Source organism: Blennius ocellaris (assembly GCF_963422515.1).
Source record: "Blennius ocellaris genome assembly, chromosome: 24".
In the NCBI taxonomy this organism is placed as follows: domain Eukaryota; kingdom Metazoa; phylum Chordata; class Actinopteri; order Blenniiformes; family Blenniidae; genus Blennius; species Blennius ocellaris.
This window is the reverse complement of record NC_137673.1, coordinates 9,094,776-9,107,455: the sequence shown is the minus strand read 5'-3', so window position 1 is coordinate 9,107,455 and position 12,680 is coordinate 9,094,776. Positions and strand designations below refer to the sequence as shown.

General features: G+C 46.6%; 3 protein-coding genes across 3 annotated transcripts; 2 read left to right on the top strand and 1 right to left on the bottom strand.

Moving 5' to 3' along the window:
* The first annotated feature begins 93 nt into the window (after positions 1–93).
* Positions 94–1,991, top strand: LOC308147747 (transcription factor 15-like). The gene is made up of 2 exons (XM_080520075.1): positions 94–785; positions 1,466–1,991. The coding sequence occupies exons 1-2, from the start codon at positions 231–233 to the stop codon at positions 1,499–1,501; spliced, it is 591 nt and encodes a 196-aa protein (XP_080376201.1). The 5' UTR covers positions 94–230; the 3' UTR covers positions 1,502–1,991.
* A 66-nt stretch (positions 1,992–2,057) lies between these two features.
* On the bottom strand, positions 2,058–7,176 carry bzw1a (basic leucine zipper and W2 domains 1a). The gene is made up of 12 exons (XM_080520053.1): positions 7,083–7,176; positions 5,838–5,911; positions 5,576–5,752; positions 5,367–5,461; positions 5,196–5,261; positions 4,920–5,055; positions 4,392–4,501; positions 4,147–4,317; positions 3,922–4,068; positions 2,916–3,054; positions 2,721–2,843; positions 2,058–2,634 (listed from the first exon to the last, which is right to left on the bottom strand). The coding sequence occupies exons 2-12, from the start codon at positions 5,899–5,901 to the stop codon at positions 2,603–2,605; spliced, it is 1,260 nt and encodes a 419-aa protein (XP_080376179.1). The 5' UTR covers positions 5,902–5,911; positions 7,083–7,176; the 3' UTR covers positions 2,058–2,602.
* Positions 7,177–8,414: 1,238 nt separating this feature from the next.
* On the top strand, positions 8,415–12,657 carry LOC308147415 (ly6/PLAUR domain-containing protein 6-like). Its single transcript, XM_080519547.1, has 4 exons — positions 8,415–8,449; positions 10,765–10,901; positions 11,946–12,044; positions 12,117–12,657. Exons 2-4 carry the CDS (start codon positions 10,790–10,792, stop codon positions 12,404–12,406), a joined length of 501 nt encoding a protein of 166 aa, XP_080375673.1. The 5' UTR covers positions 8,415–8,449; positions 10,765–10,789; the 3' UTR covers positions 12,407–12,657.
* Positions 12,658–12,680: the final 23 nt, after the last annotated feature.

Here is a 12,680-nt window from a genome sequence, read left to right as displayed (position 1 = left end):
ACCTGTCTCCTCTCCTCCGCGGCGCACTGGCGACCCAGAAAGCAGCCGTCATTCATTAGAAATGGTATGCCGATCCGTCGGGGGGCCGCGCGGCGCAAACCCCCTCGGTCACCGGATCGGCGGCAGCTGCTCGCCTCCCGGTGCTATTTTCACCCTCAGGATAAAGTGCCGCGGAGCCGCGCGGCCGCGGCAGCCGCGAGCAGCTCCAGTCAGACCCGAGCAGAGCCAGGATGAAGTCCACCGGCAGCGAGCGCAGCGCACAACCCGACGCGTCCGCGTCCGACCCGGACGACCTGGACAGCGGCAGCGACAGCTCCACGGGCGGCTGCAGCCCGCGCAGAGACCCCGGGGACGAGGAGGAGGAGGAGGAGGAGGAGGAGGAGGATGAGGAGGACGAGGTGGTGTCCCGCCGGAGGAGGAGGCGGCGGCGGCGGAGGACGAGCGGCGGCGACGGCAGAGACGCGCGGGTCCCCGGCGCGAGCAAGCAGCGGCAGGCGGCCAACGCGCGGGAGCGCGACCGGACGCACAGCGTCAACACGGCCTTCACGGCGCTCCGCACGCTCATCCCCACCGAGCCCGCCGACCGGAAGCTCTCCAAGATCGAGACGCTGCGCCTGGCGTCCAGCTACATCGCGCACCTGGCCAACGTGCTGCTGCTGGGCGAGCAGTGCCCGGACGGGCAGCCGTGCCTCCGCTACCAGGGCCTCCTGCACGGCCCCGCCGCCATCGGCGCCTCCTCCCTGCGCCCCATCTGCACTTTCTGCCTCGGCAACCAGAGGAAGCTGGTGAGTACCCTCCGGCCCCTGGCCTCGCGAAGTCCCGCAACACAGGCGCCGGAGTCCCGCCGTTAAAGCGCCGCGCTTTTACGCACGGATCGAGTTTCTTCCTCCCCCCCCCCCCTCTTCGACTGACCTTCTGTCGCGGCGGAGGCAGACGACGCACCTGTGCACTGTGCATCCTCCTCCCCGGGATAGAAATAGACCTCCAGGTGCCGAGTTTTGCGCCGTGATTTGTTCGTTGCACCTGTTTTGGCCCCGTTGCGCATTCGAAGACTCGAAATGCGCGCAAGAACGTTTCCGCTTTGAAAAGGTGATACAAGGCAGGCGCGAGAGCGAAAGGTTGAAAGGGGCTGCATGAGATGATTATTTACAGTGTGTGAGAAGTCTGGATCATAGAAACTTTGCAGATCCCCCCCCCCAAAAAAAAAAAAGTCACCTTGAGGTTTCAGCGCATTTTAATGGCTCAATATCACGTGGAAACCATCAAATCAGAGGCGAAATGCAACGGAATGTAGTTCAGACGTTGCAACGGCAACAGTTAAATTAGATTCGCTCTTAAAAAAGTTAAAATTTTTGTTGAAAATTTCCAAAGTTGACGCAAAAACAAGTATTGTTTTCCTGTTGTGGTGCGTTCACTGTCTGTGGTAAAAACAAAAAACCAAAACAGTATTTCTTTGCCTCCACAGCTCAGAGATGGAGGGAAACACTCAGCTGCCCTGTGAACCCTTCGGACTCCCCCCCCCATCTGATGTTTACGTGTCGGACTATATCTTGTACATACTTTATAAATATATTTATTTTTGGAAGGTTTTGAAGACGCACTTTGTGTTCATGCGCCGGTGAGGCTCGTCGTGTTTTGGTTTTCTGAGCCGTAACCTGAGCCGATGTGTGGAGTTGCACCTGACGTGGGGCTATTTCAGGCCCAGGGACATAAACGACCCCCCCCCCATAAACAGAAACGACGACTCCTCGTCCTCAGCAGTGCTTTGAAGGGGAAATCTTTGCAGTGTGGTGAAATGTTTACTTCTGCATTGTTGCACTTTAAAAAAAACAAAACAAAAAAAAAGAATCCTTGATATCTGAACACAAGAAGCTGCACACTACCTCAGACCTGAAATATGAACATACCTCTAAACCGAAAGAGTAATGAGAGTACTTGAATACTTACAGCTTTGCACATCGAGTTACAGAGAAAAATGTATTTTTGTACAATAAAAATGACAAGTAACTGGGTTTGCGTGTGTTTTTCCAACAGTCATTCATAAAGACGATCACAAGTCATTTCAATAATCTTTATTCCATAAAAAAGTCAATCGGTTTATATCAGATTAAAGAAAGTACAAACCAATAATTCGGCTGGCGAGGCATCTTACGAGGGGGGCGTGTCTTCTGACAGACTGACCAGAGCTTTACACAAAAAACAAAAAAAACTAAATAAAAAAAACTCCAGAGAAGACGGTGGCCAAATATAAAGAAAAAAAAATTAAATATGGAAATCCTGGGTCAGATTCACGGCGACCGTCCAGATGACATGGAATGTTTGTTTTTAATCCAGATTACAGAAGGCATTACAACAAGAATACCCCCCCCCCCCCCCCCCAAAAAAAAAAAAAAAAAAAAAAAAAAAACAGAAAGGGAGAATCGATGCTTCCTGCTTCCACGGACGAGCCCTTTGTCCTGCGGTGGAGTGGTGGAGGTCGTTTCCGGCGGGGAAACGAGTAACAGGAGGTAGAAGAAAGAGGAGGCGAACTCTACTGCTCCTGTTGCTACTTGTAAAAAAACAAAACAAAAAAAGAAAGAGCCCGTGGCGATGGACGGAGGTCTTAATCCGCCTCCTCTTCCTCCGACTCGGACTCTGCAGGGGGGGGGGGGGATAAATGAGATTACTGAGCGACCGGTCAGCGGACGGGGACGCCCTAACCGCCAGCGAGGCTGCCCTACCTTCCTCGGCGTTCTTCAGCCACTCCACGAACTTCTTCATCTGCTCCAGGAAGACGCTCCTCCCCTTGGTGACGTGGGCTTCGGTGTACCACTTCAGTATGGCCTCTTCGCTCAGGACGTCGGCTGCGGAGGAGGAAGAGGGTCACGGCGAGTCACCCAGACAGCGCGCGCGGCGGCGGGGTTTTGAACACGCACCTTTGTAGAGCAGCACCACGATCTTCTGGAAGGCCTTCATGAAGTGGATGTTGTCGTAGCAGTACTCCTGGATCTTCAGCAGCAGGCTGAGCTCCGACAGGCCCTGCGAGGTGAAGGCCTTCAGCAGCGGGCTGTATTGCTGCGGGGGAGGGGAGGGGTTAATGGCGCTTAAACCGCAAACTCCGCCACAGTTTGTAAAAACATACAAGCTTTAAATACATACATATTTGAACAATAAAGTTCACGCTTAACCTCATATCTGAAGTGGGAGTCGTTTTAACATTTAAAGAAAGTGACATTCCCAGAAGGCTCTAAAGCGATAAAGACGCTCGATTACTACTTAAAAACGAAAGTGCTTCACTTTCCCACATTCAAACTTTATCATTATTATTATTATTATTATTTCTCTTTATACAATTTGTCTTTATAAACTTGTTTACAGTAATCTGCACACGTTTAAACGTGCTGAATCTGGTTCCACAGCAGGAACCGAGCAATGATCGGTGTAATCGCTCGATGTTGAAAAAGATCTCAACCCGTTTTCTTCCTGGTTCAATAAAAACATCTCCTGTTGCTCCGTCTGGAGCGAAGAGGACACGCTAGTAACTCAGTGAATAAATAAAATATGTTTATCCCCCGGACTCCCGTCAAGTCTTGTTTAGTACTACAAAATAAAACAAAAAGTGGAGAAAAAAATTAATAAATCAGCCCCTCAATGTTACAAAAGTAAAATGAATATTTGAAAGTTTGTCCTGAATTGTAGGGGGGGGGGTGTCATGGAATGGTTTAGTTTTATTGATACAGAGAAAGTTTTGCTCATTGATTCGACATGACAAACAATTCACAGTGCTTCTTCCGTTTCCGTGGCGACGGACAGTTTTCACAGCTTCTCTGCAGAGAGAGAGAGACAGAGACAGAGAGAAAGAGAAAGAGAGACGAAGCCCCTGCGGGGGGGAAGGAGAGCGACGACGGGCTCCGTTTCCACGGCGACCCCGGAGCGGCTCACCTTCAAGAGTTTGATGGCTTGTTCGGTCACCAGCTCCTCCTTCTTGTTCCACTCCACGGAGCTCATGACGCTGGTCCAGATGATGCCGATCATGGTCTGCTCCGAGATGTTGGACTTCTTCATCTCCTCCCGGACGAAGGTGATGATCTGCAGCGAGGAGGAGGAGCGTTAAACCTCCCGGTCGGCTACGAGACGGCGGGAGGAGTTGTTGTTGTTGTTGCTCACCTCCTTCTGCGGGTCGCCATGGGACATCTGCTCCTGGAGCTCCTTCTGCAGCTCCTTGCGGGCGCCGATGGACTGCTGGTTGCGGGCGAAGTCGGACAGCTCCTTCAGCCCGGCGTCGGTGAAGTACTTAGAAAAGTGCTCGCAGCTCCGCTTGTTGGCGGGAAAGAGTTCCTGTGGGGTGGACGGAGGACGAGTCAAGATGAGCGGACGCGGCCCCGGTCGCCGTGGCGACGACGGACACTCACCATGAGGCGGTTGTCCATGCCCACTTTACGGAGGCTGCCGGCCACCGAGTTGATGTCCTTCTCATTGATCCAGGACTTGAACAGCTTGACAGCGAAGGCGGCAGACACTCCTGCACACACATGAAACAACGACAACTGGCGTCACCGGGGGAACTTGATTTCCTCAACAAAAAAAAACAAAAAACAGCCAGAAACTTAAGATTAGCTCATCTCATCATTTAAACTTCGCCCTTATTGTGGCACAGAAAGTGTATTTTCATAATTACTACAGCTAATGACTGCAAACTCAACCTAAAGCTCATTTTATTCACATTTTCCGGTGCAAAATGCAGTGAAATGTCCCCAAAAAACCCTCTGTTGTTGCATTATAGGTGTTTTTATCTGATCAGTTTTGACCTTTATGTTTGACACCGCTGACCTTGAGAATGGAGGGGAAAAAAAAAACAAAAAAACAACGCTGCGGCACCCGGCTCCTATTCTTCGCCGCGCCCCGCCCCATACATTTAACCGCTCGTGTGCCGCGCTCACCCTCCTTGACGAGGTTCTCGTTGTACAGGCTGTTCAGGATGGAGGCCGATATGTTGCCGTTGGCCAGCAGGATGCCGGTCAGCATGGCGAGCTTGTTGCGCTCCGACTCGGTGAAACCCTTGAGAAACAGCAGCAGCTATGGGGGGGGGGGGGAACAAACACGGGCGCCTGTTGTGGATTCGGGTTTTATCATGCAACTGTGGGGAATGTGCACATTCAAACGAAAACACAACCGACCGGTCGGGCGAGATGCGATTTCAGTTAACAATCACTCACCTTCTTGATCTCCTCTTCGAATCCTTTCTCCAGGTACTTGTAACGCCTGATCAGCTTGTTAAAAACCTGTTTTGTGTGTGTGTGTGTGTGGGGGGGGGTAAACAAAAACACAGATTTTAAAAGAAGTTTAAGCAAGCCAGGGGGCTTAAAAAACACCAGGCGAGCGCTCACCTGAGCATACGCTTGCATCGTCTCGAGGTCTTCTTGTGCCGTGAAGAGGCAGAACTCGGTGCGGGTCATGTCGTCAGACAGAGTCCCGCCTGGGGCTGCAGGACGGACACACAAAAACATACAACAAAATCGTCAAAAAAAAAAAAAAAAAAAAAAGGAACACACACTTTTGAGGGAGCGGCGGTCGCGTGGCGATTCCGCCCACTCACCCAGCATGCCGCCGGCCACCAGGATGTCGAAGAGCGTCTCTGCATAGCGGCGGTAGTCGAGCTTGGCGCCAGAGGCATCAAGGAACTTCGCGACCGCTTCCAAGTCAGTGCCAGTTTGATTCAAGCCTTGTACGATACTTTCTTGAAACTGAGTAGGGTCAAATTTCTCCTTTTCATCTGCGGGGGGGGGGGGGCACACACACTTGTTGGGGTTTCAGAAAGAAGAGACAACGCCACACAACACAAGATGTAGTCGGCTCACCTCTTTTCCTCGTTTTGAAACGCTGGCCGGTAAGCGTTGGCTTTTGCTGCTTCTGATTATTCATAAAAGACACCCTGAAAAAGAGAAGGGGGAGAGAAAAAAAAAAAAATTCCCAAATGGTTTACTTAAGCTGCACGTAAACACGTAGTGGATGGTGTAATTACGGAGAGATTTGTTGTAACCCGAGAGCTCCGCGAGAAATCTCCCTCTCGGAACTGGGCGCCGGCGTCGACACCTGCTTCTGCTTAAATCCAGACACTGGAAAGGAACCTGCTGTACTTTACAGACCTGATCTGATCTAGAACCAGCTTACAACTGAGCAGTGATTCCAGCGTCAAAACTTGTTATTTCGTCCCACAAACACCAGGCTGGACATCTGTCACGCCCTGGATGCATCAGAAATGAGCAGCTTGCTACTACAAGGCTTGTACTTTTATCACAAGTTTATAGACTGGATGGCTGTTTGCGTCCACACAGTTGTTCAACAATGAGGTGTGGCAAGATCTGACGATTTCTAACCAGTTGATTGACATTTAACGAAATGTGCATGACTCAATCCCAGGGCTTCAAGTGCACACCAGTAGTGGCCGGTAAATGGCTAATCGAGTGAAATCCAGGGTTTGTGTTGTAGTGAAATGGGATTTTAAAATCAGTGACAGACTACAGGGGAGTCGCTTTATGGCACAAACACAAACAAAAGGCAACACGACGTGTTTGCGATCGTGCTGAAACGAGTCAAAACTCAGGGTTGATTTAATCATCCAGCACACGGAATGAGTAATTTCCCGCACACTGGAGGAGATCTTTATTCCTCAGGCCGGTTGTTGGAAGCAGATCCGCCGCTGAGCTCCAGCCGGCTAACAGTGGATTAGCTTCGGCTAACTCCGGGCCTCACCATGCGCCGTTAGCCGGGCCCGCTAGCAGGCGCACCGGTCTGGATTAAGGGCTAAATCCAACCATTAACCATTTCAGAGACAGCATCCTGAGATAATCTGGCATTTGGAGGCAATGTCACCTCAAAACGCGGCGTTAACGCCGAGGCGAGCCGTGACGTGACGTCTGGCGGCGTTCATGAAGCTAATGCTAACTTAGCCGGCCAAACTGGAGGAAACCAGAATTCGCCCCGAAGCGGCGCCCGTAAAAGCTTAATTTCCGCGTTAATAGCGGCACTGTGCGGCTTTTTGGCCGCGTGCGACGGGAAGGCGACGTGCGACAAGGCACGAGGCGTGAGAGCGCGATACTCACCGAAAATAATGCAGATAAAAAACGGTTGTGAACCAGCAAGAATTGAAGCGAGCGTCGAGTGTGTGAGTGGCCCAAACAAAAAGACCTTCCCGACGCAGGCTCCGCCCACGAAGAAGGAGGCTCCGCCCACCGATACGCAGGCTTCCGTCAACGCGCAAGCGCGGGGCACGCTCGCCGCGCAGGCCCAGTGTGCATTAAGAGCGAGGCAGGGTCCGGTCACTGCTCGACTCACGAGGAACCATGGAAACCAACTTTAATGCTGTATTGGAATTTTATTTTTATTATGATTATTTCAAAATGATTTTCAGAAGAGACTTGGGGTGATATCATATCATGTATTTTTTAAACAGAATTAAAAAAATAAAATAAATCTCTTCTATGTTATAACATTGCAATCTTGCAAGTAATTGATGCATTAAATAATGCAATAAATGATACATATTTTTCTAAAAAGAACTTTATATATATATATATATATATATATAAATATATATATATATATATATAAATATATATATATATAAATATATATGAAAAGATATCACATTTTGTTAGATTCATGTTGTATTTTTGTGTTTGTTTGTTTTTTAGGCGAAAACAATGATATAAATGAAAAGAAATGAAAAATTGCTTATTTTTCTTTCCTTTTGTACTGTTTTCTGGCCACTTCATGTCTAATTACCTATGTTTTTAGATTTTAATCTGAAAACATTGACTATCGATTGTCCAGTGTCCAGGATATGTCATGATCTATGATATTCTTCAAAAGATCTACCATCCAGAGTAAGGATTTGATCTTTATCATTCCAGTCCCGAGAGGTTGATAGGTCAATGATTTATTCAGCCAAGTTTGGTGTAACAGTGCCGAAAGATTTATTAAAACTATCACCTATGTCGTCCAAATAGTTCTTTTTAAAACAGTTTTATCAGAGAAGCACGGAGGATAATTATGTTGACAGACATTGATGCATTAATGGTGAGTATGCTTTGTTAATACTAGAAATGACCATTTCTTCCACCAAAAAAAACAACTTTTGAGATGTACTTTCTTGCATTTACCACGAGAGGGAGCTCTGGCACCACAGAATGAATGTAATTTATTACGTTATCATTACAGTTAACGATAATAAACATTATTCATGCATTGCTATAAATTATTAAGTCTGTATAGAAGAGTTTTAAAAGGGCCTCTTAATAGCCATTGCTGCTGACATGTGTGAGATGTCTGAAGTAGTGCCACCTCCCTCTTCCTCCTCCTCCTCTTCCTCCTCCTCCCTCCTCCTCCTCCAGCAGCAGCAATGCTTCACTCTCCCACTTTCATCCCTTTCTGGTCACATCTCAGCAGACTCACAGAGGAATCAGAGCCGGTGAGTTTGAATTCAACCCGTTCATCTTTTATATCGGATTTTATGCGAGAAGTATTCATGTAATTCAAACAATTAAACAGAATCTCGTGCAGGTCCACATCCGCACACCAAATGTCTTTCCTGCTGGAGATTAAAATGGTTTTGGGGATCAAATCTGTAGAAAACAGCTATAAATATACAACTCATTATATTACAAGTATAGGGTTGAGTTAAACACTTCCCTGGAATGTGTTTGCAGTTTGCAGTTGTAGTATCGCTTATATACGTCATCGTTATATGGATTTCGTGGTTTGTGAATGTAAGCAAAGAAACACTCCGCCACTTTTTATTTAACACGTATGCTTTTTGCTCAGACTATGAAATATTGAGGCATTGATTACTATTTTTATGTAAATGCTAAACCGAAGTGGCCCGAGGACAGAACCTTGAGGAACCCCATGTGGGATGTTTCTTTACTTACATTCACCAATTTAGCATTTACATGTTTGTTTTTTTGGCTCAGATTATGAAATATTGCCGCATTCTTTACTATTTCGGTGCAAATGCTGAATGCTATGCTAATTTCATGAAGTGCCTGTGGCGAAAATGTATTTCTATTCACTGCAGACAAGACAGACTTACTTGCTTTAGGCCTGAAAAATGAAAATAATCGACTCAGATCTCAATTTTTACATCCAAATAAAAACTACCACACAAATCCAAACAGATCCCTTTAATGTCCGTTTTGATTAATTCACTGTCTTTGTATTTGGAAAGCACATTGTGTGTGAATGCTGCTGCACATGTGGGGCAAAAACAGGAAGAAGAGTGACCATATATGGCTAAAAGTAACTGCTTCAGCTGGACGCTTGTAAAAAAAAAACCTTACAGACAGGCAGTGACTCAGTAAACTACATTTGGACACAAGCACGAATTTGTAGATGTGCAAAGTGCACTAAAAACCTGGGCAGGAGTTAAGCCATATGTGGCGGGTCGATTGAAAGGCATCGCCGGTGGTCCCAAAACATGTTTTTGCTCTCTCATTCATAAATTTTTCACCCACTTTGAGTAAAAAAAAAAAAAAAAAATGTGAGTCCAGATGAACTTTCACACAATCATTAAGCCGGCATTGTCAGGGCAGATTTTAAAACCCCGGCCTCCTTCAGATTCCCTCGGCCTTCAACGTGGCTAATCCCGCCGGCTCCTCCACAATCTGCAGGAAGAGTAACGCGCCATACAGTAGGGCCAGATTGTGCCACTTTCTCACAGTGCTGAAAGGACATGCAAATCTGGAGTGGATGCTTCAATTAATCCCATGCAGGGGTTGAAACACACACACACACACACACACACACACAGGGGGTCTGAGGGGGTATCGGGGTCGAGTTAGAGCTGGAATTTGATTAATACGTCTTTTTTTTTTTATCTGTTTTTTCTTCTTTTTGTTCCCTTTTAGGCAGACTAATGATTGAATATTCCGTCTTATTTCCCCTTTTCTAAAATGTTTTCTTTCTCTCTTCTCTTTTCTTCCTTTTTTAGGTAAATCAATTATTTTTGAATATTTTCCTTATTTTTTAATTAAAAAATGTATATTTTTTCATTGTTAAGCCATTTTTTTTTCTCGTTTGCTCCTTTTTTCCGTAGACCAATGATAATCGAATATTTCTGCTTTATTTCTTCTCTTTATTCAAACATTTTTTTCTTCTTTTGCCTTTTCTTCTCTTCGGTTTTTTTTTTACTTCCTTTCATTTAGAAATAAAAATAACATGAGCGATAAACACACCACAACCTTCGTTTAGATATTTATTTTCCAATCAGTCCATCCAAATGTTCCACTTAGTTTTTTTTTTTAGTCTTCCAATCCACTTTTTAGCCTCCAGAAGTGTCGTTTGAGTAAATAAACTCGCCGATGTCCATGGAATTCTTATCAGAATGTATAGGATGGCTGCACAGCCGCTACAAAAGGAAAACTGACCCGTCCTGATTATCTTTCATATTGGATCTCTGCGTTACTGGGGCGTGCATAACGCAAAGAAAACAAGCATTTAGAGGGGGGGGGGGGGTTAACATGAAGGAGTGTCAGGAGCAGCTGAACTCCCGAGACCATCCGAGGCGGAACCAGGTCATCTGGTGCGTAATTCACTGAGTGACGTCCGGGGGAACGCGGGAGGAGGATCTGATGCAGAGTAGCCGAGAATCTGAGCAGTGATTTTTAGTCCGTTGCCTTGCCGGTAGGGTTCCTCTGACATTTTGTTAATGAGACAAACACCCAGCATGGAGCAGCAGACACATGAAGCTTCTTCTTCTTTCATCTTCTTTCATCTCCCCCCCCTCAGTGGATGAAGACACTCGGGGTCGGAGATGGAGGCCTGGCCGACGCTGGCCTGGATCCTGCTGCTGACCGCTGAGTGGCCGGGGACCGTCCAACCGCGGGACTTCACCCTGGAGGACGTCGTCCTCCTGCACCCTTCAAGTACAAATCCGTGACGCTCGTGAAGAAATATTAGTGAAAAACTTCCAATAGTTATTCTCTTTTTAACCCATTTTGTGACAAAACGCCAAGACCTGAGCTGAGATATTGGTGATGCGGCCACGAACGACAGCAAACTCGCAGTGGCGAGCGTGAAAACACCCGCAATGCAACGGCGATAACATCTTTTGGCACGTTTTAATTGTATTTGCGTCAATAAATTTGGCTTTATTTTGAGATTACTGTCATTTTTGGTGATAAACCCTAACCCCAATTTGTGAAAATATAGACATTTTAATCAGGTATACTCTCAAAACCAAACTTTTAAGTTTAAATTTAAAGGTTATTATGGCAGTATTTCAACAGTATTTGCACTATTTTTGGATATTTTCATTAATAAATGGAACATTTAGAATTAAATGAGAAAAAAAATACAAAAAATCGACCAAAAAAGACAAAAACAAATGTCTCCTTTGTACTCCTACGTGAGGTACCTCTCCCATTCCCTTTCTATAAGACATTTTTCCGCAGGTTTTGGGGATTTATTCAGAAATGGTTAGCCGAATCATTAATAAAAGTCATAGCAACATATTCCTGAACGTTTCGCACATTTTGACGAGCTCATTTTGTCCGTGCTCCCAATGGAAGCCGATCTCCTTTCATCTCCGTCATAGGGTACCTCTCCCTTCCACTTTGCATGGGACATTTTCCAACATTTTTTGAGATTGACATGGAAATGTTTAGTCGAATTCTTAAGGCAAGCACAAAAAATATTGACGGGAAAGACACAAAATGAGCCTAATTAAAAAAAAAAAAAAAAAAAGTCCCAAAAGGCTATTAAAATATAGAAAAGCGATGCATAAACAACCACAAAAATGACATAAATCCATACATGAGTTTGAGAAAGTCCAAAAAAATGCTGATAATTTCATAATTTTTAAATGAACCCACCCACGATATCGGGAGCCACGTGGCCTCTGGATTGTGTTCGACACCCCCTGATCTCTTTCTGCGGATCTGAAAGGCTTTGATCTTTCCCCACCGCAGCCACGCCTCACCCCGGAGCCTTCAAGTGCTTCACCTGCCAGGACGCCCCGGACAACTACGACTGCAACCGCTGGGCCCCGGACCTGTACTGTCCAAAGGGTACGCTCCCTCCCTCCCTCCCTCTCTCTCTCTCTCTCCCCCCACCTCATCCTCACCAGTTCTGTCTTCCAGGCGCGAAGTACTGCTTGACGCTCCACGTGATGGACGGGGGCGGGGCCAGCGTGTCGGTGACCAAGCGGTGCGCCGCGCCGCAGGACTGCCGGTACACCGGCTGCGCAGTCATGGCGGGCGACGACCACAAGGCGTGCTCGTCCTGCTGCGAGGGGAACATCTGCAACCTGGTGGTGCCGCGGAACCAGAGCACCGCCATCTTGTCCTTCGCCGCCGCCACGGCCTCCAGGCTTCAGGGGGCGACGTTCCCCACCGTCCTCTTCATGTTGGCCATCGTCTCCACCGTTTGAAGGAAACGGTCTTTTTTTAATTTAAAATGAAGACATTTTCATTTTTTTTTGTACTTTTTCCAAGTGTGTATATTGAATTGTCATTTTTTGTCATTGTTCATTTGTTTCATCCTAGATTTCTCTCTTTTTTAATATACTCATTTTGTGTTTGTGTCCATTTTATATTATTTAAAGGGACATTTTTTGCCTCTTTTTGGTCATTTTTATTGTATTTTTTTCCTTCTCATTTTGTCCTATGTGATGTCTGTTAATTAAAAGTGTTTGTCCACTTAAA